Below are 27755 nucleotides of genomic sequence, written 5' to 3' on the forward strand. Positions count from 1 at the left end.
TATATATATATATATATATATATATATATATATATGTTTATATATATCCTTTAGAAGAATGCCTCCTCCTGTTATCCTATTCAATAATAGACAAACATGGTAATTGACCATACCTTCACTACTCCTCCCATTGGCTAATCAGTGCGATATGCAAATTAACCCAACCAAGATGGCAGCCGGCAGCCACGTAGCTGAAACGAGCAGGAGGCTTGCTTGCTCCAGTGATGGAGGAAGCCAAGGTCCCCCGCCTGCCGCGGCCTGGCTCTGAGCTCCGAAAGCAACAAAGTTTCAATTATAGAAGCTAAACAAACCCCAGGTACCTGCTTTCAGCAGGCCATGGCCTCAGACCTGGAGCAAGCAGGAGCCCAGCTCTCAGCTCCAGTTACAGCAACAAAGTTTAAATTATAGAAGGTAAATAAATCCCAGAATAAAAAAAAAAAGGAGAGGCTGCGTGCTTCAGTTGCCCGCCAGCCTGAAAACGGCCCTCAGCCCCTCACCCAGACTGGCCAGGCACCCCAGTGGGGACCCCCACCCTGATCTGGGACACCCTTCAGGGCAAACCAGCTGGCCCCCACCCATGCACCAGGCCTCTATCTTATATAGTAAAAGGGTAATATGCAAACTGACCCTAACAGCAGAAAGACTGGGAATGACTGGTCACTATGACACACACTGACCACCAGGGGGCAGACGCTTAATGCAGGAGCTGCCCTCTGGTGGTAAGTGAGCTCCCACATGGGGGAGCTCTGCTCAGCCACAAGCCAGGCTGATGGCTGCCAGTACAGCGGTGGTGGTGGGAGCCTCTCCTGCCTCCTCAGCAGCACTAAGGATGTCCAACTGCAGCTTAGGTCTGCTCCTCACTGGCAAGTGGACATCCCCCGATGGCTGCCAGGCTGCCAGAGGGATGTCTGATTGCCAGCTTAGGCCCAATCCCCCAGGGAGCAGGCGTAAGCCAGCAGGTGGTCATACCCCAAGGGGTCCCAGACTGTGAGAGGGCACAGTCTGGGCTGAGGGACCCCCCCCCCCCCCGCTCCACCCTGAGTGCACAAATTTTTGTGCACTGAGCCTCTAGTGTAAATATAATAGCTTAATATATTGTATAATACTAATTGATAAAGTTGAAAACAAATATTGTATAATGCACAGGTGGCTGAAAGTAACTAAAAGTAAATGATTTTCAAAAAATATATATATAACCAACATTTTTTGTTGCTGTTATTTGTTTTTGCTTGTAAATAATAGCTAAATGTCCTATAAGATAAGCATTTTCATTTAAAATTAGAATTTTTTATATTTTCTTCTCCTTTATGACATTGTAAAATGCAGCTCAATTTAAAAATATTAAAACAAACCAGCAAAAACAATGTTTATTAGTTGTGCATTTTCTGTGTCTAATTTATTTTACAAGTCTTTTGGCAATATAATTTTAAAAATATTTGAAATCAGAGAATTCAAAGGAAGCAAAAAATGAGAAAAACCAAGTAAAATAAAGATATGAGTCCCCCTTAAAAATGTATTTAATTTTTAAGTTGCAACATCTGTCACAGTGCAACATAGACCTTGTATCATGGAAATGTTCATTTGAAACCTACATGATCCTATTAACCAATGTCACCCCAATAAATTTAATAAAATAAGAAATAAAATGAAACAAATTTCTTAGAAAAAAACTTCAAATGTTATTTTTCCTCCTCTATTTTGCTTTGGGATAAATGATATTTTGGTCATCTCTCTGAAGAGCACAGAGGTGGTGCTGCTTCTTATAGATAAGTTATGAGAAAAATAATGCCACCACCTCCAGCTTTTACACTGTCTCTTCATAAGAAAGACTTTCCCAAAGATGCTGAATTCTATAACCCTCTCGTTCATTTCTTTTTTTTCTTTCAATTTTGAATTCATTGTTGACTAAGTTATGAAAAACAAAGTGATGGGAGGAATCCTATGGCAGGTCTGAGAGGTTTGAAGACTGTGATGAAGCTTACAGGGATCCTCCCAGGCAGATCTTTAAGAACTTTGATCTGCTACCTTTGATCTTCAGTTTGGCATGTTAGTGCTTATCAAGATGCTATAGCTGGAACAATTCCCCTTAAAACAGAAAAATGTGGAAATTTAAGCTGGAAACAGTTCTCCGGGTTGTATTTTTTTTTTTTTCAAGTTTAAGAAGTACTTTACATTCATCAGTTTATGCATTATCATTTATTCTCCGAAATTTAATATTTTATTCATGATGATAGAGTTTTATCAGTTAATGATCTGGTAGAATATAACTCTCTCTGAGAAGCAGCAAAATGTCACTGTGCCCTTCAGGGAGATTATCAAAATCACAATGAAAGCATTGTGTTAGATTAGACTTTATAGTTATAAATTTAACAACAGCATTTTATCCAAATAGCTAAATGATCTGTGCTCTTTAGAGCCATTATGAAGGATGGCTTAGAGATTGATAGGCTGTTAAAGGAGACTGGCTGAAGTGGTGCTAGCCTGAAGAACATAAACCACCACAACAACAAAAATAAAAGAAAGATTAGGAAAAAGAGACTAAAATAGAAATAAATGTAACAGTATTTAGCACCTGAGTGGTCATTTTCTGTGTCATTATACAGAAAATGTATTAATAATAAGTATATAATAATGGTTTTATACTCTATATGATTTTTAAGTTAAGTGAACAATATATCCTGAACATTAACTTATTCATTTAGTTATTCTTTTGTAGCTTTATTTAACATCTACTTAAGAATCTATATTATATTTGTGGCTTTTTATAATACAAATATATGAAACATTTATGTATATAATTTGTTTTGCCAAATTCCCTATTATTAGATGTTTATAAAATTGTAAAAATCATTCTAGTCGTTCAATATTTGTGCCCATCTGGTTATTTTATTAAGAATTTATCCTAGATGTTCAGGTTCTGAGTTAAATGATATATGTATATCTACACTTTTAAGACTTTTTATATATAATTTCAGCCAAGCATTGGACTATACTACATAGTCACACTTTTTTTTATTGTTGACACTTTTACAGATGTCCCCAATTTTCTCTACCTTTGCCCCGCTCCACCCAGCCCCATATTATTGTCTGTGCCCATGGAGGGCTATGCATATATGTTTTTTTGTTAATCTCTTCCAGTCTCCTCCACCCCTCTTCCCTCTGAGAACTGTCAGTTTGTTCCATTTATCCATGCCTTTGGTCCTATTTTGTTTGGCAGTTTATTTTGTTCATTAGATTCCACATATAAATGAGATCATGTGATATTTGTCTTCATCTGGCTGACTTATTTTGCTTAGCATAATAGTCGTCAGGCCATTCATGCTATCACAAAGGGTAAGAGTTCCTTCTTTTTTTATAGTTACATAGTATTCCATTGTGTAAATGTACCACAGCTTTTTTTTTTTTTTTTTTTTTTTTTAATCTACTCCTCTACTGATGGGCACTTGGGCTGTTTCCAGATCTTGGCTATTGTAAATAATGCTGCTATGAACATAGGGGTGCATATATTCTTTCTGATTAATGCTTTAGGATTCTTAGGATATATTTCCAGAAGTGGCATCACTGGGTCCATTTTTAATTTTTTGAGGAAACTCTATACTGTTTTCCACAGTGGCTGCACCAGTCTGCATTCCCACCAGCAGTGTACTAGGGTTCCCTTTCAATCCACATCCTCACTTGTTTGTTGAATTATTGATGGTAGCCATTTTGGCAGGTGTGAGGTAGTACCTCATTATCGTTTTAGTTTTCTCTCTGATGATTAGTGATATTGATCATCTTTTCATGTCTTTTGGTCATCTGCATGTCCTCTTTGGAGAAATATGTATTGAAGTCCTGCCCATTTTTTAACTGGGTTGTTTGTCTTCCTGGTAATACGTTTTTAATAATTAAATGTGTCACCAAGAAGACACATTTCAATAGAATTTAAAAATATTTATTTATGAAAATAATAGTAAGAATAAGTGTAAATTAAGTTTTACATTATTTCACTAGATAATTAGAAGACACTTAAACGTATTCAGACAAATGAAATGGCTTGGACAAGCATGACAACACTGTAAGACTTGAGATCCTGTATTATTTGGACAGAAAAGTTTAGAATCTGTCATTGCCAACTTAAATGTTAATAGCACAGACAGACAGTGAGCTGTAAGTTAGCTCAACCACTTAAATGTGTATTCCTGGTATTTATAAAGGTATAAAATTATACCATGTAATGCAGTGGGGCTACTACAATAATTAAAGTATAGCAACAAAACCTTTATATACTGAACTATAAAGGAGGATTATGTTGTTCAAAATGATAATTGGGGGAAGAAATATCCAAATCTCCATAGACAGAATACCAAAGAAAAAAGTAGCTGATCAAAATTTAAATAGGTTATATGATAACTACAAGTTTTATTTCATTTAAAAAAATATAAAATATCAAATAACCTTCAAGCTCTTATTTCCAGAGCCACCAAAGATTATTAGTCAGAACAACATTCTGAAAAATGTTCTATTAAACCACCAAGATGACTGTCCTCCAGTGACTAGTTTGGATTTCATTATTTGTCTGAAAGTATTAAATATTTTATAAAGAATCTGTCTGCTTAAAAGTTCATTCTACAGTAGAGTTAGAATAAGCTTGTACCATGAGCACCATGATAAAAGGGAGTGGGGGGAAGGAAAATTGCAGAAAGTTGCAGAAGAATGAAGTCAAATGACAACAATTAATATTAATACCAATTCCCCCGATAATATCTTCACATAAAAACTGCTGAGCATGTCTGCTGTTGGTTTTTTTTTTGTTTGTTTGTTTGTTTTTTGTTTTTTGTTTTTTTAATAACAGCCTGAATTCTCAACAATTGAAGGGACCTCTTGTGTATTGCCATATATGCATAGAAGAAATTTCTAAGTTTGTGAATTGTGAAAGAAGGAAAAAATACATATTATTTTCTGTTTTCAATAAACCTATGTAGAGAATTAAGGTGAATGAATGTCTTCAGGGAAAAGGGAAACAAAAAAGAAACACACCATTTTGTTTGTATATAAGACATTGAAAGTTTCATTCACGGATATATAACCCATTGTGTCTAGTTTAGTTACAAACTTATTTGTCAAAGTAATTTAAAAAGAAAGTATATAGCTGTTTACAATTATAAGAGTTGGGGCTTACAATCTTTTAATTAAAGTTTATTATGTCACCATTAAAATAAAGAAATACACTTGTTGAGATATCCCAAATGTAGACTCACAGTCCACCTCTCAGAACAAGTCTGAGGAAAGAGATCTTCACCTACCTATTTCCCCATTATTTATTCATCAACAGAATTGCTTGTCTTTGCAATATCGCTTTCCTTCTATCTTCTTGATGTGTCAAATCTTCCAAGATCATCTATTAACTAGAGGCCGGTGCACGAAATTCATACATGGGGTTGGGGGGGGGGGGGGAGGCGGGGTTCCTCAGCCCAGCCTGCACCCTCTCTGACCCGGGACCCCTCAGGGGATGTCTGACTGCCAATTGGGGATTGGGCCTAAATGGCAGTGGGACATCTCTCTCACAATCTGGGACCACTGGCTTCTAACTGCTCATCAGCCTGCCTGCCTGATCGCCCCTAACTGCCTCCCAAGCCAGCCTAGTCACCCCTCACTGCCCCCCTCTGCTAACTTTGTTGCCCCTCACGGCCCCCCCCTGCTGGCCTGGTCGCCCCATGCAGCCTGTTGTTCGGTCGTTTGGTCACCCCTCACTGCCCCCTCTGCCAGCCTGGTCACCCCATGCAGCCTCCTGCTCAGTTGTTCGGACGGCCCTCACTAACCGCCCTGCTGGCCTGGTCGCCCCATGCAGCCTGTTCGGTCGTCCGTTCGGTTGTTTTGGTTATGATGGTCGCTTAGACTTTTATATATATTGATTATATTGGTCATGTTTTAAGTTGATTACTTTGTACTTTCATCTAAGAAAGTATCTTGGTCTTAATAAATTATTCCCAAAACAAAATAATGGGGATTTTTCTTGAGTCTTTTGGAAATCTAAGCTCTTATTTTTTTGTATTTTGTTTGCTTGAATCTGTCTTAAATTCTTGGCCTGTCAGTCCACAATAAACGCTAGTCATTTTATCATTGAGGACAACAGAGGGAAAAGGTGAAGAAAGAAAAATAAATCAGAACATGATGTAAGAAATGGACTTGGAGGAACACCACAGGCTTCCTAGATTCTTTGATATGTGTCACTCTCTGCATGGTCTTTTCCCTTGCCTGTGTGAGCCTGTGAGCATAACCCATCTGTCCCTATTCTTCTGTGATCTGGACCTTGGCTGAGGAAACAAAACCTTGTTTTACTTATCATTTCATAAGGCTGTTGTGAAGATTAGTAACAAAATGCTTGCAAAACACTTACCACAGTGCCTGGTGGATTAGTAAATACTCAACAAATAATAGGTGTTTATTACTTTGTTTCCTGATATTTGCTTTACTAGTATAATCTCTTATTCCCTGATTTTGGCTTAAGTTTAATAGGACTTTTGTTTTGCAACTTCACCCTAATCCCTTTCTTCCCAGACCCCACTTACTACTTTGTTACATCCATGAGTTTAATTTACCACTTCAGCCCAGCAATATAAACCTTTTTCCTGATTTTTCCATTGCTCGACAATTCAACTTAAGTCCCAAGTCACGCAGTGACTAAACAGGCTCTAAATTGAAAATGCCTTTAGAACTTCCTGGGAGAATCTAGAAGCCACACCGAAATAGCATTAAAATAGAAGGAGGAGAGAAGGTGATATTATTAAAGTAAAAACATTCAGGTTCATGTGGAATCCTAAAATGCAGTCAGCCTAACGTGTTTACCTTCACAAACACAGAGAAGCCCATGATATGTGGGTCACGCACATTTGCCTACCCAATCAACAGTGTGGTAGAAGTCGCTATTTATTATATAAATTATTTTATGTTCTTTAATTACATATCTGTGAGTATTACTTACTGAAATATATCTGAATAGAGCCCATTTCCTGATTAAAATGTTTATATTTTATCCTAATAAATTTCCTGTAATACCAGCACACAAAAATCTCATTTCTTTAGCCATTTTTCAACTAATTATTCAAAAGAATAAACTGAGCCGAAACCGGTTTGGCTCAGTGGATAGAGCATCGGCCTGCGGACTGGAGGGTCCTGGGTTCGATTCTGGTCAAGGGCATGTACCTGGGTTGCGGGCACATCCCCAGTGGGAGATATGCAGGAAGCAGCTGATCGATGTTTCTCTCTCATCGATGTTTCTAACTCTCTATCTCTCACCCTTCCTCTCTCTGTGAAAAATCAATAAAATATATTTTTAAAAAAAAAGAATAAACTGAAAAGATACCAGAAAGGAATCCATTTCTCTTTTCTTTTCTTTAAGATGTCCTAAAAACTACACCGTAAGAGCTTTGAAAAACAGGAAAAAGAGGAAGCTCAAAATTCAGAAGCCTGAAATTGTTTTTGAAAATCTAAATTCATAGTGTTAAATGATCCTCTTCTCTATCAAATTGTAAATTTTAATATGTGCTCAATAAAGGAGTTATGATTTGAAACAAATCTCTAGTTGTTTCAGAGGAGAGTGTGCCTCGGCTCGTCTGGCTGATGTTGATGGTGGAGTTCTTGAAATACCCTAAGATAAGGAATTTTCTGAGACTCTCACAGGAGGATGTGATAGAGTAATAAGCTTTTTTTTCTGTAATAATTCCCATTTTCCTTGCTCTAGTCATAGAATGAGTGTGACCAGGATTCATTCGAGCTAAAATTAGAGCCCACGTCCAGAGTTTCCTTTGCAAGTTGAAGCTGGGTACAGTCCAGCACCAGACTAGCAGCTGTCCATTTTGTCCATTGGGTGTGGGATCCACATGGCCATGAGCCATACGGCAGATGCAAGAGAACCAAGAAAGCACACCCCAAGCCACAGGAGCTTCAAGAGCCCAAGGGAGTGAATTCCTTTATTTAGAAGATTATGTATCCCCAAATTTCTTCACATTTGCAGTGGCCACACCCATTCTGGCCAGTAACCTTTGTCCTCAGGTGTCACTGACAGGAAGCACCTTCCCTAGTCCTCTCAGCTTTACTGGGCATGCATCTGTCTCCCCTTTGTTGGATCCCTGGGGAGTGTGAAACTGCAAGTTCCTGATGAAGCTGCCCAAATGCCATGCCCATAATGTTTGATTTTTCCCTTTGCTCCTTTCCTATTACAACCGTATCGTCGTCATAGTTAGCAGGTTGCTGTATTTAAAGCATTTTGTAGCTTTGAAAACTTATTTTAGCCCTGGCTGGTGTGGCTCAGTTGGTTGAAGCATCATCCCAAATACTGAAAGGTTGTGGGTTCGATTCCTGCCCAGAGCACATAACCAATCTGGTCAGGGTGTGTGCCTGAGGCAACTGAGTGATGTTTCTTTCTCTCTCTCTCTCTCTCTCTCTCTCTCTCTCTCTCTCTCTCTCTCTCTCTCATATATTTTATTGATTTTTTACAGAGAGGAAGGGAGAGGGATAGAGTTAGAACATCAATGAGAGAGAAACATCGATCAGCTGCCTCCTGCATACCCCCTACTAGGGATGTGCCCACAACCAAGGTACATGCCCATGACCGGAATCAAACCTGGGACCCCTCAGTCCTCAGGCCATTGCTCTATCCACTGAGCCAAACCAGTCAGGGCCCTTTCTCTCTCTCTTTAAAAGAAAAATAAAAATCAATGAAACCTTTTCCCTAGGGGAGGATTTAAAAAACATATTTTTATTTTAGACTAACTCCTGGCTCTCTTATCATGATTACAGCTGATTGAATGTGTACTGGTATTCTCTGACCTTGTGGAAATCACGACACACTTATGCATAAGCCTAGTTTAAGAACCAGTCTCAGAAATTCAAGAGGTCATTAAACTTCACTTTGTGATCCATTTCACTTTTGATTCTTGTTGACAATTGTTATTTACCCTTTGAACTTTCATGCTCCTGAGATTGGTAAAATGGGTGCAATTTTCCTTTGAACAACTGATTGATTGATCTTGTGAAATATGGGGTTGATAATGGCACTAGAATTTATATAGTAGTTTTAAATAGTGGCTTAGGCCTGGCTATAATTATTTTAAGACATTAAAAGCTAATACATCACCACAGAGTGGCAGGCCTGACTCAACTGCCGTCCTGCTTCATGCTGTTTGATAAACGAGTAATCATCCAGCCATTTCCTCTTTGAGCACCTTCCCCAGCCCTCATTTCATTGCCAGGTCTACGGTGACAGCAGTAGGTAACAAGAAAAATGGCACAAAAAGAAAAAAGAATAAGTTTGAGGCCATCAGAAAATGGTATTTAGATATATTTAGAGAATCACAATATATTTTCTTTGTCCAATGTATGCAATTGTTGTTGTTTTTGTTTCTGATGAACAGAAAAGCAATTGATATATTGATATATTAAAAATAGAAACAAACACCTAAAGTATTAATCAATTTATTAAATATCAGATATGATAGAGATGAGAAAAACAAAAGGATAACATATAAATTGACTTTAAAATTGCAGGGCATCCCTGAACCAAACTACCTGAAAATTCTCTGAAGATTTTTAGGGCTTTGTTTGGATATCTTTTCCCTTTTCAAATTAAATTACTAAAATCTCAAATATTTTAGTGTTGTCATATCAGATAGAAAGAATTCTGTATACTATACACTTAAATCTTTTACCAAAATCTTGAACTTATGCTCTTGAGTCTTACAAAACAAGCTATCTACTAACATATAGATGCAAAGTCTTATTTTTACCAGTGAAATTTATGAGGGTATTTTTAGTAAATACTGAGCAAGGAAACAGAAAAAGAGGTAAACAAATACATGCTTTATTGCCAATAAAAATAGCAGGAAATTCAAAGAAGATGTTTGGCACGCTGACCCATTGTGATTGTGCTAAAGCTGCTCTCATTTACTGTCCTATATAATAAAGAGCTAATATGCTAATTAGACCAAATAGCAGAATGACCGTCCTGATGATGACCTTCCGGATAACTGTCTGGACAACCTTCCAGACGAAGCTGGGGCTGCAAGGGCCGAGGCAGCCCAGGCTGCGAGGGCCAAGCCCCTTGCATGAATTTTGTGCATCAGGCCTCTAGTCCTATATAATAAAAGGCTAATATGCAAATTGACTGAATGGCAGAATGACCTGTCGCTAAGATGTGCACTGACCACCAGGGGGCAGACGCTCAACGCAGGAGCTGCCCCCTGGTGGTCAGTGCGCTCCCACAGAGGAAGTGCCACTCAGCCAGAAGCCAGGCTCACAGCTGGCAAGCACAGCCCGGGCTGAGGAATTCCCCCACCAAGTGCATGAATTTTATGCAGTGGGCCTCTAGTTAATTACCATAAAATGCTGATCTATGAATTAGTGGAAATCTCAGCAAATAGCTATACACATTACTATGCCTTCCAATTAAAGTGGCCAATTTCAAACATTTAGAAGCTTCATTTTAAAAAAATAACTTTCAGAAAGTGGAAAAGAGCTGCTAATTTCAATGTCATTTTAGAATTTCTAAAAGAGTACATTTACCAATGCAAGATAGGTTAACTAGTTTCATAAAAAAGGACTTTTCTAATTAGTGTTCTAAAAGATTTATTTGTCTTCCCCAATAGAGTTCAGGTTTCTCAAGTTACTTTTAATAGATGTAGTGCAATTTATTCATGCTATGACCATGTTTCCAGTCAAACTGAATACAAAGTAATCAGTACAGAAATTAAAAATAGTCTTGATCAAATGAGACCTAGAGAAAGGATTTGCAGCAAGTGTGTCATGATACCACCACTGCCACTATCCTTGGAGACATAAAAATAAACCAGTTCATGGTGGGGACTAATAGTAAACACTAAATGTGTTGCTCATCCATATGTTCTTTATGTAGCACGTAAGGGAACTTCTGTTTCAATGCAGCTTACCCTCAAAATTCTTGACTAGTATTTGACGTACGACAAGTGCAAACTATACCATAGTCCACCTTACAAACACAGAACCTGAAATCCCCTTCCTAAATGAATTACTAAAATCTCAAATATCTTAGTTTTGTAGTGTCATGTAGAAAACTTGACTTTCAATTGGCTGTTTTTATTCCCTAGCTCATTAGAATGAGTATGAATTTCATAGGATCCAGAATAATGAAAACATTGTGAAAGTAAGAAGCTGCCAAGTATTACTTTTTGTACGTAATGTTTTCAGTTAGTTTAAATATGAGATATAGTAATTGACACTTAGAAGTAAGTTAAAATTAGCATAAAAGAACCAAAGAAATTATATGCATATATGCACAACCCATGGACACAGCCAATAATGCAATGAAGGGCTGGGGAGGTTGTCAATGGGGTAGGGGAAGGGGAACATGTGTAATACTTTCAACAATAAAGACAAATTTAAATAAATAAATAAAATATCATGGTGAATATCTACTTGGAAAAATTCAGCATAAAAGATTTTATGTGGTAACCAGCAGCCATTTATTTGATTACTAGTGGCCTGGTGCATGAAATTCCTTCAAGGGGGGGGTGACCCTCAGCCCAGCCTGCACCCTCTCCAATCTGGGACCCCTTGGGGCATGTCCTAAACCAACAGTCGGACATCCCTCTTGCAATCCAGGTCTGCTGGCTCCTAACCGCTCACCTATCTGCCTGCCTGATTGCCCCTAACCCAGGGGTGGGCAAACTTTTTGACTCGAGGGCCACAATGGGTTCTTAAACTGGACCGGAGGGCCAGAACAAAAGCATGGATGGAGTGTTTGTGTGAACTAATATAAATTCAAAGTAAACATCATTATATAAAAGGGTATGGTCTTTTTTTTTTTATAGTTTTATTCATTTCAAATGGGCTGGATCCGGCCGGTGGGCCATAGTTTGCCCACGGCTGCCCTAACCACTCTGCCTGCCAGCTTGCTTGCCCCCAACTGCCCCCCCTTGCCAGCCTAATCACCCCCAACAGCCACTCCACTGGCCTGATCACCCCCAATTGCCCCTCTCACCAGCCTGCTTGCTCCCAAATGCCCCCCACTGCCAGCCTGCTCACCCCCAGCTGCCCCCCCTGCTGGCCTGCTCACCCCCAACAGGCCCCTGCTGCTAGCCTGCTCACCCACAACTGCCCCTCCTGCCAGCCTGATCACCCCCAACTGCTCTCCCCGCCTGGCCTGACTGCTCCTAACCACCTCTGCCTTGGCCCCACCACCATGGTTTTGTCCACAAGGACATCCAGAAGGTCTCCTGCAAGGTCTCCTAGTCTAATTAGCATATTACCTTTTTATTAGTATAGACTAGAGGCCCGGTGCACAAAAATTTGTGCACTCAGGGGTGAGGGGGGCGTCCCTCAGCCCGGCCTGTGCCCTCTCGCAGTCTGGAACCCCTCGGGAGATAACGACCTGCTGGCTTAGGCCTGCTCCCGGGTGGCAGAGGGCAGGCACAATCCCTAGGTGCAGCCCCTAGTTGGGCTCAGAGCAGGGCCGACTGGGGAGTTGGGACGCCGCCCCCTCTCATGCACAGAGCAGTGTGGATCGGGAGGTTGCAATGCCACGCTCAGTCACGCTCAGGGTAGGGCCAATTGGGGGGTTGGGGCACCGCCACCTGTCACACTCAAGGCAGGGTCGATAGGGAGGTTGCGGCGCCACCCCCTGTCATGCACAGAGCAGGGCCCGTCAGGGGGGTTGGGAAGCTCTCCCCTGTCATGCACAGAGCAGGGCCCGTCAGGGGGGTTGGGAAGCTCTCCCCTGTCATGCACAGAGCAGGGCCCATCAGGGGGGTTGGAGCTCCGTACCTTGTCACGCACAGAGCAGGTTCGATCAGGGGGTTGGGATGCTCCCCTCTGTCACACACAGAGGAGGGCCCATCAGGGGGTTGAGGAGCAACCCCCTGTCACTCACAGAGTAGGGCCGATAGGGGAGTTGGGGCACCGCCCCCTGTCACACTCAGGGCAGGGCCGATGGGGAGGTTATGGCTCTACCCCGTCACACACAGAGCAGGGATGATCAGGGGGTTGGGCGCCATACCCTGTCACACACAGAGCCGCAGGGCGATCAGGGGGTTGGGGAGCTCCCCCCTATCAGGCACAGAGCAGGGCTGATCAGGGGGTTGGGGTGCCTTCCCCTGTCATGAACAGAGCAGGGCAGATAGGGAGGTTGTGGCCCCACCCCCTGTCACACAAGAGCCACAGGGTGATCAGGGGTTTTGGGTGCTGCCCCCTGTCATGCTGATCCCGGTGCCGGAAGGCCTTGCGGCTCCACTGATTCCGGTGCTGGGCGGCATATTACCCTTTTACTATATAGGATAGAAGCCTGGTGCACGGGTAGGGGCTGGCTGGTTTGCCCTGAAGGGTGTCCTGGATCAGGGTGGGGGTCCCCACTGGGGTGCCTGGCCAGCCTGGGTGAGGGGATGATGGCTATTTGCAGCTGGTCACACACCCTTCAGAGTCCGGGTACCCACTGGGGTGCCTGGCCAGTCTGGGTGAGGGGATGAGGGCTGTTTTCAGGCTGGCGGGTGACTGAAGCTCCCAACCACTCCTTTTTTTCTTTTTTCTTTTTTTATTCTGGGCCAGCTTTAGCTCTGAGGCTTGGCTCCAGCTCTTAGGCCTCCGCTGCTGAAAGCAGGTATCTGGTTTGTTTGGGTTCTATAATCGAAACACTGTTTCAACTCCAGCTCTGAGATCCCGGCTGGCTGAAAGCAGGTTTCTGGGGTTTTGTTTAGCTTCTATATTTGTAGCAATGTTTCAAACTGAAAGCTCAGAGGCCGGCAGCAGCAGGCGGGTAACATTGGAGTCTCTGTCACTGAAGCAAGCAAGCCTCATGTTCGCTTCAAGCTGCCTGGCTGCCGGCCACCATCTTGGCTGGCAGTTAATTTGCATATCGCCCTGATTAGCCAATGGGAAGTATAGCGGAGGTATGGCTAATTACCATGTTTCTCTTTTAAAAGATAGGAATAGATAATTAAATATTAATTTAACATTTTTCACTTCTATGCATCAGAAATATTCCATGGTACTGGATTCAGTAAAATAAAACTACTTATGTTAAACCTGAAGTGGCATGAATTATAAAGAGTATTCCCTTCTGTTGGAAGTTCTGATGTTGAAATAGCATTCTTTTTTTATTTGATCAGAAGAACATTCTTATTTCAGGTAAGTATGTGTATGTGGTGTTTGTATATGTAAAAGAATTATATTAAGAAAAAGTGAGCCGAAACCGGTTTGGCTCAGTGGATAGAGCGTTGGTCTGTGGACTGAAAGGTCCCAGGTTCGATTCCAGTCAAGGGCATGTACCTGGTTTGCGGGCACATCCCCAGTAGGAGGTGTGCAGGAGGCAGCTGATCGATGTTTCTCTCTCATCAATGTTTCTAACTCTCTATCTCTCTCCCTTCCTCTCTGTAAAAAATCAATAAAATATATATATAAAAAAAAGAAAAAGTGAAATATATGGATGGGCAAAAGTAGTTTTACTGTTGTGAGTATGCAAAACACAGTTTATTCTTGTGCTATTATTTATTAAACTGTATGTCTTTTCCATAGTAACAACTCTAAACTTTCATTTGCCTTCTCCTGTGTGTCACAATGTGTCATTCTGAGTTTTATTAACTAATTAAGAACTCTTCAAAAACAGTTTAATGTTAAATAGTTGGAAAGGAGATACAGTTTATAAGTAACTTTACCTATATTATAACTTCTATATAAATATAAATATTAAGTTAGACAAATGTTCCTATTTACAGGAAACTGCTATTTGATTACACGATCTAATGTCATCCAGCCTACTTTGGCTTATCTACAAATAAATTTATCAGCCAATCTGGAACAATATTTTGTCATTCAATTGAAATGTCAACACTTCAGAAAGATATATGTTAACAATACAGTAGTGACATTACCTATTACTATTTGTTCAATAAATAATGTTATAACATGCATTTGAAAATTCTTAACACTCATATATGACATTAAAAAATCATTTCTTTCACCAAATAACTTTTCATCTTAGATTGTATCAAAAAAGTTGTTTATAGTAATGTGATATATGGTAATATAAAAATCTCTAAATTTTCAAAACTAATAGGATACTTAAGTAAGCTATAGTACATCTGACGGGAAATTATTCAGTCAGTGAAAATGTAATAAATAAGATACAAAATGTGAATTGTGGCATGACTATTAGCATTAAAAATTACTTAAGGAAAATGTGAAAAAGAACATATCAGAAAATACTACCCTAGCCTTTTCTTCAATGTTGGCTTTCTAGAGCCATATTTCCTACTCAGCAACTGAGGCTAGGATTCTACCCTTAGCTCTAGAATTGCTGTGTTCATAAATATCAAGAAGCTTATTAGGAGGCTGCCTATCCTATCTAATAAAGAGGGAATATGCTAATTGACCCTCACACCATTGCAAAATTGGCAGCACCCATAGCCAATAAGGAGGGGATATGCTAATTGACTGCCCCACCCTCAAAAATGGTGGCACCCACAGCCACAAGATGGCTGGCAGGGGAGGGCAGTTGTGGGCAATCAGGCCAGCAGGGGAGGGCAGTTAGGGGGGACCAGGCCAGCAGGGGAGGGCAGTTAGGGGGGACCAGGCCTGCAGAGGAGAGCAGTTAGGGGCAATCAGGCCAGCAGGGGAGGGGAGTTAAGGGTGACCGGGTTGACAGGGGAGGGCAGTTGGGGGAGACCAGGCCAGCAGGGGAGAGCAGTTAGGGGCAACCAGGCTGGCAAAGCAGGGCAATAAAGACTGCATTCCTTAAGATAAATATAAAAGCCATGATATTTGCATTAAATAGAAAATAACTATAACATCAGTGTGATATAAATGAAGCAACATTATTAATCCTAATTAGTTTCTGTTGCCTGCCAAAAGGAGTATGAGATTTGCCTTGCCTTTATAAAAATAGATTCATAATCTTAAAGAAATGTATCACCAAACTGAGGCTTTGTTCTTGCTATGATAAATTAATACTAAAAATAATTTTAAATGCAACAACTTCCTCAACATAATACAATATGATTTGATTTTATTTCTCCCTACCACCTACAACCCTCTGTTGTACCAATGATAGACATGCTGCATTATAGAAACCTGCCCTACCTTTCCAATCTATTCGGATAATGGACCTACTAGCCTGTGGCCAATGGCAAACCATGTTCACATGCCCCTTCTTATACCTCTGCACACTCGACCAAAGGGAAAAAATAGTAAAGCATTTACAAATCTGATTATAGTCATTCTCTCAATTGGACTATTTATGAATGAGCTTCAAAAAATAGATTAGTATGTATATGTGACTGACATACCATAAGCATTTGGGAGACATTTACATTCTCTCCCATCCTTAAATATAGAGCGCTGCCCTGGCAATGACTAATTGAATATCCTTCTGCATCTTTTCTAAATTTTTATTTTGTAAGTGGGGAACATTCTAATATTTATTGACACTCCAAATGACCAGGTTAGTTGAACCTATTTAGTTGTCCCTAATTTTGGAAGTTTTTTACTTGCTATGTGTTTTTAGACATTTTTGTAAATAAGCCAAAAAGGAGCCAACTCTTGAAAAAGGAATGTTTATTAGAAAAAGATAGCAATTTTTGTTCTTTTTTTAAAAATCATGTTTCATAAAAGAGTTTCACAGTCCCAGATTATATAATAAACACTTTGTGAGTTTGTGAACTTATGAAAAGCTGATTTACCAGTCAAATTGTAAACAATTAATTATTCTTCATATTTTTAGGCTCACACAGAATAAGACTTACAGTGATCAATTGTTGCCTAATTCAGATGAAATTATCAAGCTTCATAATCTTGCCTGAGGGCAAAACATTATTTCATTCCTTTAACAAATTGTATAAGCAAGATAATGTATACAGTAGCAAGGTTGAAATATTTTTTGATGTGGCAAATGAGTCATATCAAAATGCAAATCTGTGTCAAAAAGATTTTCCTTACGATAGAGGGGTCACTTTGGAAAATAGAAATTTCACACGCTTCTGCAGAGTGATGTAGGGGGGTGTGGGAATCAAAACACCCAACTCTAGAGTTAGACTTTTGCTCACCCTGATATGTGAGGAACTGCCAGTCTAATTTCTGCCATGCCTTAGCAAAGTGGAGTTGTGTTTTTAATTTAGCAGATAATTTTTTTGTCTTTTACCTGATTGTCTCTTCTAGCATCCTGAACCTATGAAAATACCCTTTTTTCCTCCAAATGTGTACACAGAGAAAATAAAGAAAGGAAAAGAATGGTCTTTGTTAAACTCATGCTTTTCTCTCCTTTCTAATTTTATTTAGTTTTTTAAATTGAAAAATATTATTTACATACAGAAAAGTGAATAAAACTTAAATGTGCTGTTCAATCAATCATCAACAATAGAACACCTGTGAAATTACTACCCAAGGAAAGATATAACATTACCAGTGACATAGCACCCATTGCCCTGTCTCAACCATTATTTTCTAACTCCAAAGGTAACCACTCAAGGGATTATCAGCACTACTATTCAAGTTGCTTGTTTCTATAAAACTATCATACAGTATGCATTCTTTTTTTGTATTGTTTTGTTTTGTTTTGGTTTGGTTTGTTAATCCTCACCCAAGGATATTTTCTCCATTGATTTTTAGAGAGTGTAAGGGAGAGGGAGAGAGAAGGGGGGGGGGGGAGATGTTAGAGAGAGGCACATTGTTTGGTTGCCTCCCACATGTGCCCCAACCAGTGCCAGGGATTGAGCCTACAACCAATATATGTGCCCTGGACCAGGAATCGAAACTGAGACCTTTCAGCATGCCAACCAACACTAACCACTGAGCAAAACTGGCTAGGCCTGGTATGCATTCTCTTACTCAAAATTTAGTTTGTAGACCAGTCAGCATGGCTCATTTCAAAGGAAGTTACAGTTCAATTCCCAGTCAGGGCACATGCCCGGGTTGCAGGCTAGATCCCCAGTGTGGGGCATGCAGGAGGCAGGCAATCAATGATTCTCTCTCATCACTGATGTTTCTATCTCTTCCTCTCCCTTCCTCTCTGAAATCAATAAAAATATACATTTTCTTTAAAAAATTTAGTCTGTGAAATCCATTTATGGTGTTATATATAAATGAGAGGCCCGGTGCACAAAAATTTGTGCACTTGGGGTGGTCCCTCAGCCCAGCCTATGCCCTCTTGCAGTCTGGGACCCCTCGGAGGATGTCCACATGCTGGCTTAGGCCCGCCCCCTGGGGGATTGGGCCCAAGCTGGCAGTCAGACATCCCTCTGGCAGCCCAGCAGCCCTCAGGGGATGTCCACTTGCCAGCGGGGAGCAGGCCTAAGTTGCAGTCGGACATCATCAGTGCTGCTGAGGAGGCAGGAGAGGCTCCCGCCACCACCGCTGTGCTGGCAGCCATCAGCCTGGCTTGTGGCTGAGCAAAGCTCCCCCTGTGGGAGCGTACTGACCACCAGGGGGCAGCTCCTGCATTGAGCATCTGCCCCCTGGTGGTCAGTATGTGTCATAGTGACCAGTCATTCCCAGTTGTTCTGCTGTTAGGGTCAATTTGCATATCACCCTTTTATAATATAGAATAGAGGCCTGGTGCATGGGTGGGGGCTGACTGGTTTGCCCTGAAAGGTTTCCTGGATCAGGGTGGGGGTCCCACTGGTGTGCCTGGCCAGCCTGGGTGAGGGGCTGATGGCTGTTTGCAAGCCCCCCAGGGGGGACCCTCACCCCATGGGGGTTTGGCCAGCCTGGGTGCAGGGCTGATGGCTGTTTTCAGGCTGCCCAAACCCCCTTCAGGGTGGGGGTCCCTTTGGGGTGCCTGGCCAGCCTGGGTGAGGGGCTGACGGCTGTTTTCAGACTGACCAAGCCTCCCGGCGACCGATCGAAGCTCCCAGCCTTTCCTTTTTTTGTTTTGTTTTTTATTCTCTCCAGCTCTGTGGCCATGGCGAGTGGAAGCAGGTATCTGGGGTGTATTTACCTTCTATAATTGAAACTTTGTTGCCTTGAGAGGAGTCAGCAGCCGGATGGGAAGCTTGGCTTCTTCCATCATTGGGGCAACCAAGCCTCCTGCTTGCTCCAGCTCCGTGGCTGCCAGCCGCCATCTTGGTTGGGTTAATTTGCATATAGTCCCTCTGATTGGCTGGTGGGTGTGGCTTAAGGAGTAGCAAAGGTATGGTCAATTTGCATGTTTGTCTATTATTAGGTAAGATGAAATCTGTTCATTTTCATTGCTATGTAATATTCCAGTATATAAATATACCATATTTTATTTATACATTATACTCTTCAAGGATGTTTAGGCTGTTTCCAGCTTGAGGCCATTGTGAATAACTAGAGGCCTGGTGCATGAAATTCGTGCACAGAGGAGGGGGTTTTCTCAGCCCAGCCTGCACCCACTCCAATTGGGGACCCCTCGGGGGATGTCCACAGGGATCGGGCCTAAACCAGCGGTCAGACATCCCTTTCACAATCTGGGACCACTGGCTCCTAACCACTCACCTGCCTACCTGCCTGCTTGCCCCAAACCCCTCTGCCTGCTTGCCTGATTGCCCTTAATTGCCTCTGCCTGCCTGCCTGATCGCCCCTAACTGCCTCTGCCTGCCTGATTACCCCTAACTGCCTCTGCCTACCTGCCTGATCACCCCTATCTGCCCTCCCTTGCCGGCCTGATCTTGCCCCCAACTGCCCTCCCCTGTTGGCCTGATCTTGCCTCTCACGGCCCTCCCCTGCTGGCCTGATCACCCCTAACTGCCTCTGCCTGCCTGATCACCCCTAACTGCCCTCCTCTGCTGGCCAATTTGATTTTGATTGGTCAGTTTCTATGCCAGTCAGCATCAAAAGCTTTGCCTCCTAGGCAGCCATTGGCTCCTTACATTCACCCAGATTTGGTTCTGATTGGTTAGTTTCTATGCCAGTCAGCATCTCTGGGCCTATCAATGGAGCCTGATCAGAAAGGCGGGGCTGATCAGCAGCCCCAGTGGAGGCCTGGAGAGAAATGGAGGTGAGGCTGTTGGCCAGGCCAGGAGAGAAAGAGAGGCAAGTTCTGATCAATGGCTACCACAGAGGCTACGGATCAGACCCTGCCTCTCTCTCTGCAGGCCTCTCTCCAGGCCTGATCTGCAGCCCCCTAGGCAATCAGTGCTGGGTTGGGGCACCTGCAGCGGCCCCAGTCAGTGCTGGGTCAATTCCATGTTTTAAAAGTTTGTTGCTGCCGAAACCGGTTTGGCTCAGTGGATAGAGCATCGGCCTGCAGACTGAGGGGTCCCAGGTTCGATTCTGGTCAAGGGCATGTACCTGGGTTGCGGGCACATCCCCAGTGGGAGATGTGCAGGAGGCAGCTGATCGATATTTCTCTCTCATCGATGTTTCTAACTCTCTATCTCTCTCCCTTCCTCTCTGTAAAAAATCAATAAAATATATTTAAAAAAAAAAAAGTTTGTTGCTGATATATACATATATGGTTGATTTCTTTAATGCTTTACCAAAGAAACTTAATAACTAGCTTAATTTTAGTAATTTATCCTCTATTCTCTTAGATTTTCTACATATATATAATCATATCATCTCCAATTCATAACTTTTATTCATTCCTTCCAATCCTTAGTATTTTTAGTTATTTTTGTCTTGTTGCACCATATTGTTTAGTACTTTCAATTGAATAGAAGTGATAACAGCTTGTAGCCCTTAGATAGTCTTTTAAAATACTTATTTATAAATAATGATGTTTGCTATAGAGATTCTGAAAATACTTTGTGAGACTAAGAATAGTTCTTTTATTCCTACTTTGCTGAATTAATTTTAGGTTTCTTTTTTTATGACTGGATATTGACTTTTATCTGCGACATTTCTGCATCTACCAAGATGATTATAGGATTTTATTCCTTTGTATTGTTAATGAAGTAAATTCTAATGTTGAATTTTGAGTGCCAAACCAACACTTGCTTTTAGATAATTAACCCAATATGCTGTTTATTTATTGCAATTTTCACTTTGCTAATTTATTTTAAGTCTTTTGTATCTATAGTCATAAAATATTGGCCTGTAATTTTTCTTTCTTGGAATGATCTTGTCCAATTTTGTTATCTAAGTTGTGCCTTTTCTATAAAATATATGGAAACTTGTCTTGCTTTCTTTCTAATATCAAGAAAACTCGTGTAAAATTAGTTAATTTTACCAGAGCATGTTATATTTTTCCACGTAAGGCTACTGGCCTTGAGTTTTTTGGTGAGTAAGTTTTAATTATGAATTCAAAATCTTTAAGAGTTATAAAATCATTCAAATTTTCTATTTCTTTTTGTGGAAATTTTTCTAGGAATTTGGTCATATCATCTCAATTTTCAAATTAATTAGCATAAAATTTTACTAAGAGCTTCTTCTTTTTATCCTTCCAATGTCTATAACACCTGCAACAAAGTACCCTTTTTCCTCCTATTATTTATTTTTTTGTGCCTTTACCTACTTTTGTGATCAATATTAATAGTTTTTAAAGGTCTTTTCAAGTGACCAAACTACTGTTAGATCAACCATCTCTATTGTATTTTTTTGTCTATTTTATTGATATTTGCTCTTATATTTATTCTTTTCTTATTTACTCTTTTCTTGCTTCTATGTTCTTTAGGTTGACCTTGATTTTTTTAAACTTAAAATTGATGAGCTCATGATTTTTAACCTTCTTTTCTTACACATTATAGGCAAGGAATTTCCTTCTAAACACAAAGTTAGTGGCATCCCATCAGCTATTTAAACACAGAGTTTTGGTTTGGAGTATTTTTATTATTATCATATTCAAAATATTTTATTTCTCTTGTGATTTTCTTTGATCCGTGCCTTAATAGACTTGCAATTATTGATTTCTAAGCACATGAAGATTATCAAGTTTTCTTAGTCCTATCCTCATTTGGCAAGCTCTGGGCCTTAATTTTTATAGCCACTTAACCTTTGAAGACTTTCAAAAGCATTACTCAGTTTCTCAGTCTCTTGGCTTCCTTATGATAAATTGGCATTTATCCCTCTGGGAAAAGTAGTTCTAAATAAAAGGTCACATTTATGAGGGTTTTTTTGTGTTTTGTTTTTTTTTTCCTTTGAGATCTTGGTCTTCTAATTTTTACTGCCTCTTCAGCTCTTAAAAGCATTATATGTTCAATTTTTCTAGTTGCTCTCAGGAGGACTATTCAGAATTACCAAAATTGGAAGTTAAGACACCCATTACTTTTAGCATTTAATTTGTAAGTGCAGATATCAAATAAAATATTTTATTTAGATTCTCCAAAAATATTTGAATTACCCAAAGTGCAGATTACATGCCATGGATGAAGAAACTTCAACAAATATCCTTTCATATAAGTGATATCAACTCTATTAAAGATTTAACTTTATGAAACTAACCTTCAATAGCCTTTTCAGTCAATTTTTTGTTCCATTTTTTGTATGCAGATCTTTCCGTCTTTAGCTATCATTTTGTTCATATTTTATTATTTTTTTCAATAGGTCATTTTGTCCAGGATGTTGCCATGTAGATTTAAAAATATTTTCTTATGCTTTATCTTTTAAAAGTCAAGTGAATGTTTTTCTTGAAGCAGTAAATATCTGAAATACATTATAATTGCTTTTGAAAAATGTATATTAGATATCAGAGGTTAGCCTGTTCTGAGTATATTACATCAGGAAAATAGCTCAGGACACAGCCAAAGGGTATATTTGAACTACACTGAAAATTTAGATATTACACTGTGAAAAATAATGATTGGCATAAAAATCTGCCTTATAGTATAATTAATTGAATCCTGTTAAGTCATTCACATATTGATGGATCTACACAAATCCAGTATTATATCTCCTTGATTTATTTTTAATATTAGCATAAGCCTAGTTTCTTTTTTTAATAAATCTTTATTGTTCAGATTATTACAGTTGTTCCTCCCCCCCCCCCCATAGCTCCCCTCTACCCAGTTCCCACCCCACCCTCTGCCCTTACCCCACCTACTGTCCTCATCCATAGGTGGAAGATTTTTGTCCAGTCTCTTCCCACACCCCCCACACCGCTTTTCCCCCTGAGAATTATCAGTCCACTCCCTTTCTATGCCCTGATTCTATTATATTCACTAGTTTACTCTGTTCATCAGATTTTTTATTCACTTGATTTTTAGATTCACTTGTTGATAGATATGTATTTGTTGTTCATAATTTTTATCTTTACCTTTTCCTTCTTCCTCTTCTTAAAGAATAGCCTAATTTCTTTTAAAAGTACTATTAATTTTATATAAAACATATATTAATTCAATAAATATTTACCTACCTGATAAGGGACAGAAACTGTTCCTATATCAGAAACTATATAATAAAGGGGAAAAAATAAACAAAAAGATATAATATATGGAAAGATATGATTTTTTTAAAAGATAAGGATATTGCCAAGAAACCAGAAATACCAATCAGAAAGGATATATGCACCCCTATATTCATAGCAGCACAATTTACAATAGCTAAGATTTGGAAATAGCCTAAGTGCCCATCAGCAGATGAGTGGATTAAAAACCTGTGGTATATCTACACAATGGAATACTACGCTGTGGTAAAAAAGAAGGAATTCTTACCATTTGCAACAGCATGGATGGAACTGGAGAGCATTATGCTAAGCGAAATAAGCCAGTTGGAGAAAGATAAATATCACATGATCTCACTCATATGTGGGATATAATGATCAACATAAACTAATGAACAAAAATAGATCCAGAAACAAATGGCAGGGGAGTTGGGAGGGTTGGATTAGAAAGCAACCAAAGAACTTGTATGCATGAATATTAGCATAACCAATTGACACAGACACTGGGGCAGTGGGGGCTTGCCTGGGGTGGGAAAAGGAGACATATGTAAAACTTTATACAATAATAAAAAAATAAAAATAAATAAATGATAAGGAGATTGCAAGTATGGGGCTGTGGGGAGTTATTTTCAATATATTGGTAATAAAGTGTTTGTGAGGAAGTATTATTTGAGCAGAAACTTCAATAAATTGAATGGAAAAGTCATTTTAAAATTAAAAAGATAATTCCTTGCATAAAACATTGCAAGTGCAAGGGTCCTATGACAGAATTCAACATAGAAGAATTGCAAGAAGGTTATCAAGATAGTGGAATAAGATATAAGGTCAGGAAGTTGACCTTACTAGTATATTAGGTCATGTAGGCACTGGTATGCTTTGATAGAGATTTTGAATTTTTTTTTTCTTTTCAAGAGTGATGGCAATCCACTGGGGAATTGATCAGGGGAATACTATGATCACATTCTCATTTTTAAAGTATATGGAAGGAGACTTGACTTGGGGGAGTCAGCATACAATACCATGTACAAATGATGTGTTATATAATTGTGCACCTGAAACCTGTATAATTTTGTTAACCAGTGTCACTCCAATAAGTTCAATTAAATATATATGTATATTTTTAAATGTGCACCATGGTGATAGAATTGGGAGTGGTAGTTCCCAGGATGTAAATGGTGAATCATTTAAATGGTTTAGCAGTACAGTCAAAGAAAATGTGATAGAACTGGAATTGATGAGATGAGGTAGAATTTGGTATGTAATTTGAAGGTAAAGGTGACTGGACTTGCTACTGGATGGGATGTTGGAAAATTCCTAAGTATTTGGTCTAAGCAAGAGAGTGAAGGATGGTGCTATTCCTTGAGACAGTATGGACTGCAGTGTGATTTTAGGAGTGAAAATAAAGTGTTTTGTTTTAAATGTAATGTCTAAAATATCCATTAGATTCCAAGTGAAAATCATGTAAACATTTGTCTATAGCTTTCTAGAGCAGCGGTTCTCAACCTGTGGGTCGCGACCCCTTTGGGGGTCGAATGACCCTTTCAAAGGGGTCGCCTGAGACCATCGGAAAACACATATATAATTACATATTGTTTTTGTGATTAATCACTATGCTTTATTATGTTCAACCTGTGACAATGAAAATACATCCTGCATATCAGATATTTACGTTATGATTCATAACAGTAGCAAAATTACAGTTATGAAATAGCAATGAAAATAATTTTATGGTTGGGGGTCACCACAACATGAGGAACTGTATTAAAGGGTTGTGGCATTAGAAAGGTTGAGAACCACCGTTCTAGAGAGAGTGGAGCTTGAGTGTTATCAAAGTTTACTGTGATGATATTCAAAGTCAGGGGACTTGAGATTAGTTGAAGTGGAAATGTAGACAGAGAACAGGTGAAATCTAGAGACAAAGCCCAAAGGCACTCCAACGTTTAGAAGATAGGAAGATTCTACAAGATCATAAAGAGTAACTAGTCAAGTAGGAGAACAAACCATATGCGATGCTGCTGAAGCCAATACTAATATATGTGATCCCAAGATCATTGGTAACCTATGATCCTAGGGAACTTAACAATAAAAAAGATTTGATATTACTTATTGAACTAGAAGTCTAAAAAAGTTGTATTAAACAGAAGCATAATAGTATTTATATCACCTAACTAGTGAATAATTAAGTGTATATCTGGTTATAATAAGAGGATAATTAATTCTAGGGTTGAACAAAAAGATGGAAGGAATATCATTTAAACATATTATATTAAATGTTTATCATGCTTCTTTTTGACTGGGTCACACATAGTCTCATAAAAGAGAATTAAATATGAAGTAATGAACATAAGCAAAATACTGAGATCTTTGCTGATGTTATGTGCAAAGATTTCTCACTACTTAAGAATTAACTTGATATTGAATGTGTATGACCTCAGAATTCTCAATAAATACTTGCTGATGTTCTCTTATTCTCTTTGCTTCTTTCCACAGGTGGGGAGGTTCCATACACAACTCTGGCTACCCGAATGATGATGGGGGCTTGGTGGCTATTTGCTTTGATTGTCATCTCATCTTACACAGCAAACCTTGCTGCTTTCCTCACTATCACCCGCATTGAAAGCTCCATCCAGTAAGTAGACAAAGATTCCAGCAGCCATAAAGCATGATAAATGACAGGAGTGCCAAAGCATTTAATACATACATGGCTTCTGATAATGAATTTTTGACTTCTTTTTGAGTAAAGGATTAATTTTGTGATATATAGATATCAGAGGATAGTCCTACTCCCAAAAATATAGAATTAGTAGAGGTTTTTTACAAAATAAAATTATGGGAATAATTTGACCATTGCCACCCACATTTTCCTGAAAGGATAACAGATATTCAGAATTTTAAACTCCAAAATATATGACTATATCTGGGCAACACTGTAAAAATGAAGGAACAAGGAGTAATACTAATATATATATACTTGATATATATATCAAGTTTAACACCATCAATCTTTGCCTTGAGTCTGTCTCATTATTCACAGTCTGAGTAAACAGACAAACATTAGATGACTAATTGATAGATTGATGATAAGTAGAGAGAGAGATGGAGTAAGGGGGAGGAGAGAGGAAGAGAGAGAAACTATCCAGATATAAAACAACTTTGTATTTATTTCTTCATTGCATTATACCTAACTAGAGGCCTGGTGCACAAAATTCATGCACTCAGAGGGGGTCCCTCAGCCCAGCCTGTGCCCTCTCGCAGTTCTGAAGCCCTCGGGGGATGTCTGACTGATAGCGTAGGCCTGCTCACTTGGGCCAGCTTAAGCCATCAGTCAGACATCCTTAGCACTGCTGTGGAGGCGGGATAGGCTCCTGCCATTGCCACTGCACTCTCCAGCCGTGAGCCTGGCTTCTGGCGGAGTGGTGCTGCCCCTGTGGGAGTACACTGACCACCAGGGGGCAGCTCCTGTATTGAGTGTCTGCCCCCTGAGGGTCAGTGCACATCATAGCAACCAGTTGTTCTGCTATTAGGTCGATTTGCATATTAACCTTTTATTATATAGGATATGGCCATTAAAACTGCTCTTTTCCCAGCTATAATTGTGGTAAATTGTCATTAACTATGATGCACTCACTTAAATCCTAAAAGTTACCTAAGTCAATGTTCTATATATTATTTTAACAAAATTTCCCTGAAAATGTTTTATTCATTCAAAGACAAGGTAGTTTAACTTTTCCTAAGTTGAAGAGCATTAATTTCTCAACAAAACCAACAATTCAAAATTAGAATAATCAGATTGATCAAGGAATTCATGGGGATTTAAGTTATTTTTAAAATAAAACATATGAGTTCTTATCTTAAAAATATGTAAATGAAGTCTATTAGTCACAAACTATTATGTAATATAGACAATAATAAAAATAAAGTAGAGAATTATTGATCTCTAAAGAACTAAGAAAGGTATTTTAATTGCTTGTGGTATACAAAATTAAATCCCAAAGTCAACTAATAATGACAATAGACGGTAAATTTTTTCATCCATTTACAAAAATGGTATTTCCAACTTCTCTCATAAATTCATGCTCCTCAAGTTGTTTTCACATTATATCTTTGATGCAAAATCTCATACTCTAAATTTATTATCCTTATGGCCAGTTCTATATGTGACATCTATGTATACAAAAGCCTAAATGACCATTAACGGGGAATAACTGGAAAGACTTGTCACTGTGATGCACACTGAGCAGGCAGGCAGGCAAGCGGTGAGGGGTGAGCAGGCAGGCAGGTGAGCAGTTAGGGGCAAGCAGGCAGGCAGGTGAGCAGTTAGGGGTGAGCAGGCAGGCAGGCAAGTGAGCAGTTAGGGGCAAGTGGTCCCGGATTGCGAGAGGGATGTCCGACTGCCAGATGTCCGACTGCAGGGACTGGGCCTAAACTGGCAGTCAGACATCCCCTGAGGAGTCCTGAATTGTGAGAGGGTGCAGGCCAG

General features: G+C 39.6%; 1 protein-coding gene across 1 annotated transcript in view; it reads left to right on the top strand.

The window, feature by feature from the left end:
- The window catches only part of GRID2 (glutamate ionotropic receptor delta type subunit 2), a 1375820-nt gene that overhangs the window by 1069099 nt on the left and 278966 nt on the right, over positions 1 to 27755 (top strand). The window contains exon 12 of the mRNA XM_036339775.1: positions 25766 to 25904. Coding sequence (XP_036195668.1) covers positions 25766 to 25904 — 139 coding nt within the window. The remainder of the gene's footprint in view (positions 1 to 25765; positions 25905 to 27755) is intronic.

Source organism: Myotis myotis, unplaced genomic scaffold, assembly GCF_014108235.1.
Source record: "Myotis myotis isolate mMyoMyo1 unplaced genomic scaffold, mMyoMyo1.p scaffold_m19_p_1, whole genome shotgun sequence".
NCBI classification, from domain to species: Eukaryota; Metazoa; Chordata; class Mammalia; order Chiroptera; family Vespertilionidae; genus Myotis; species Myotis myotis.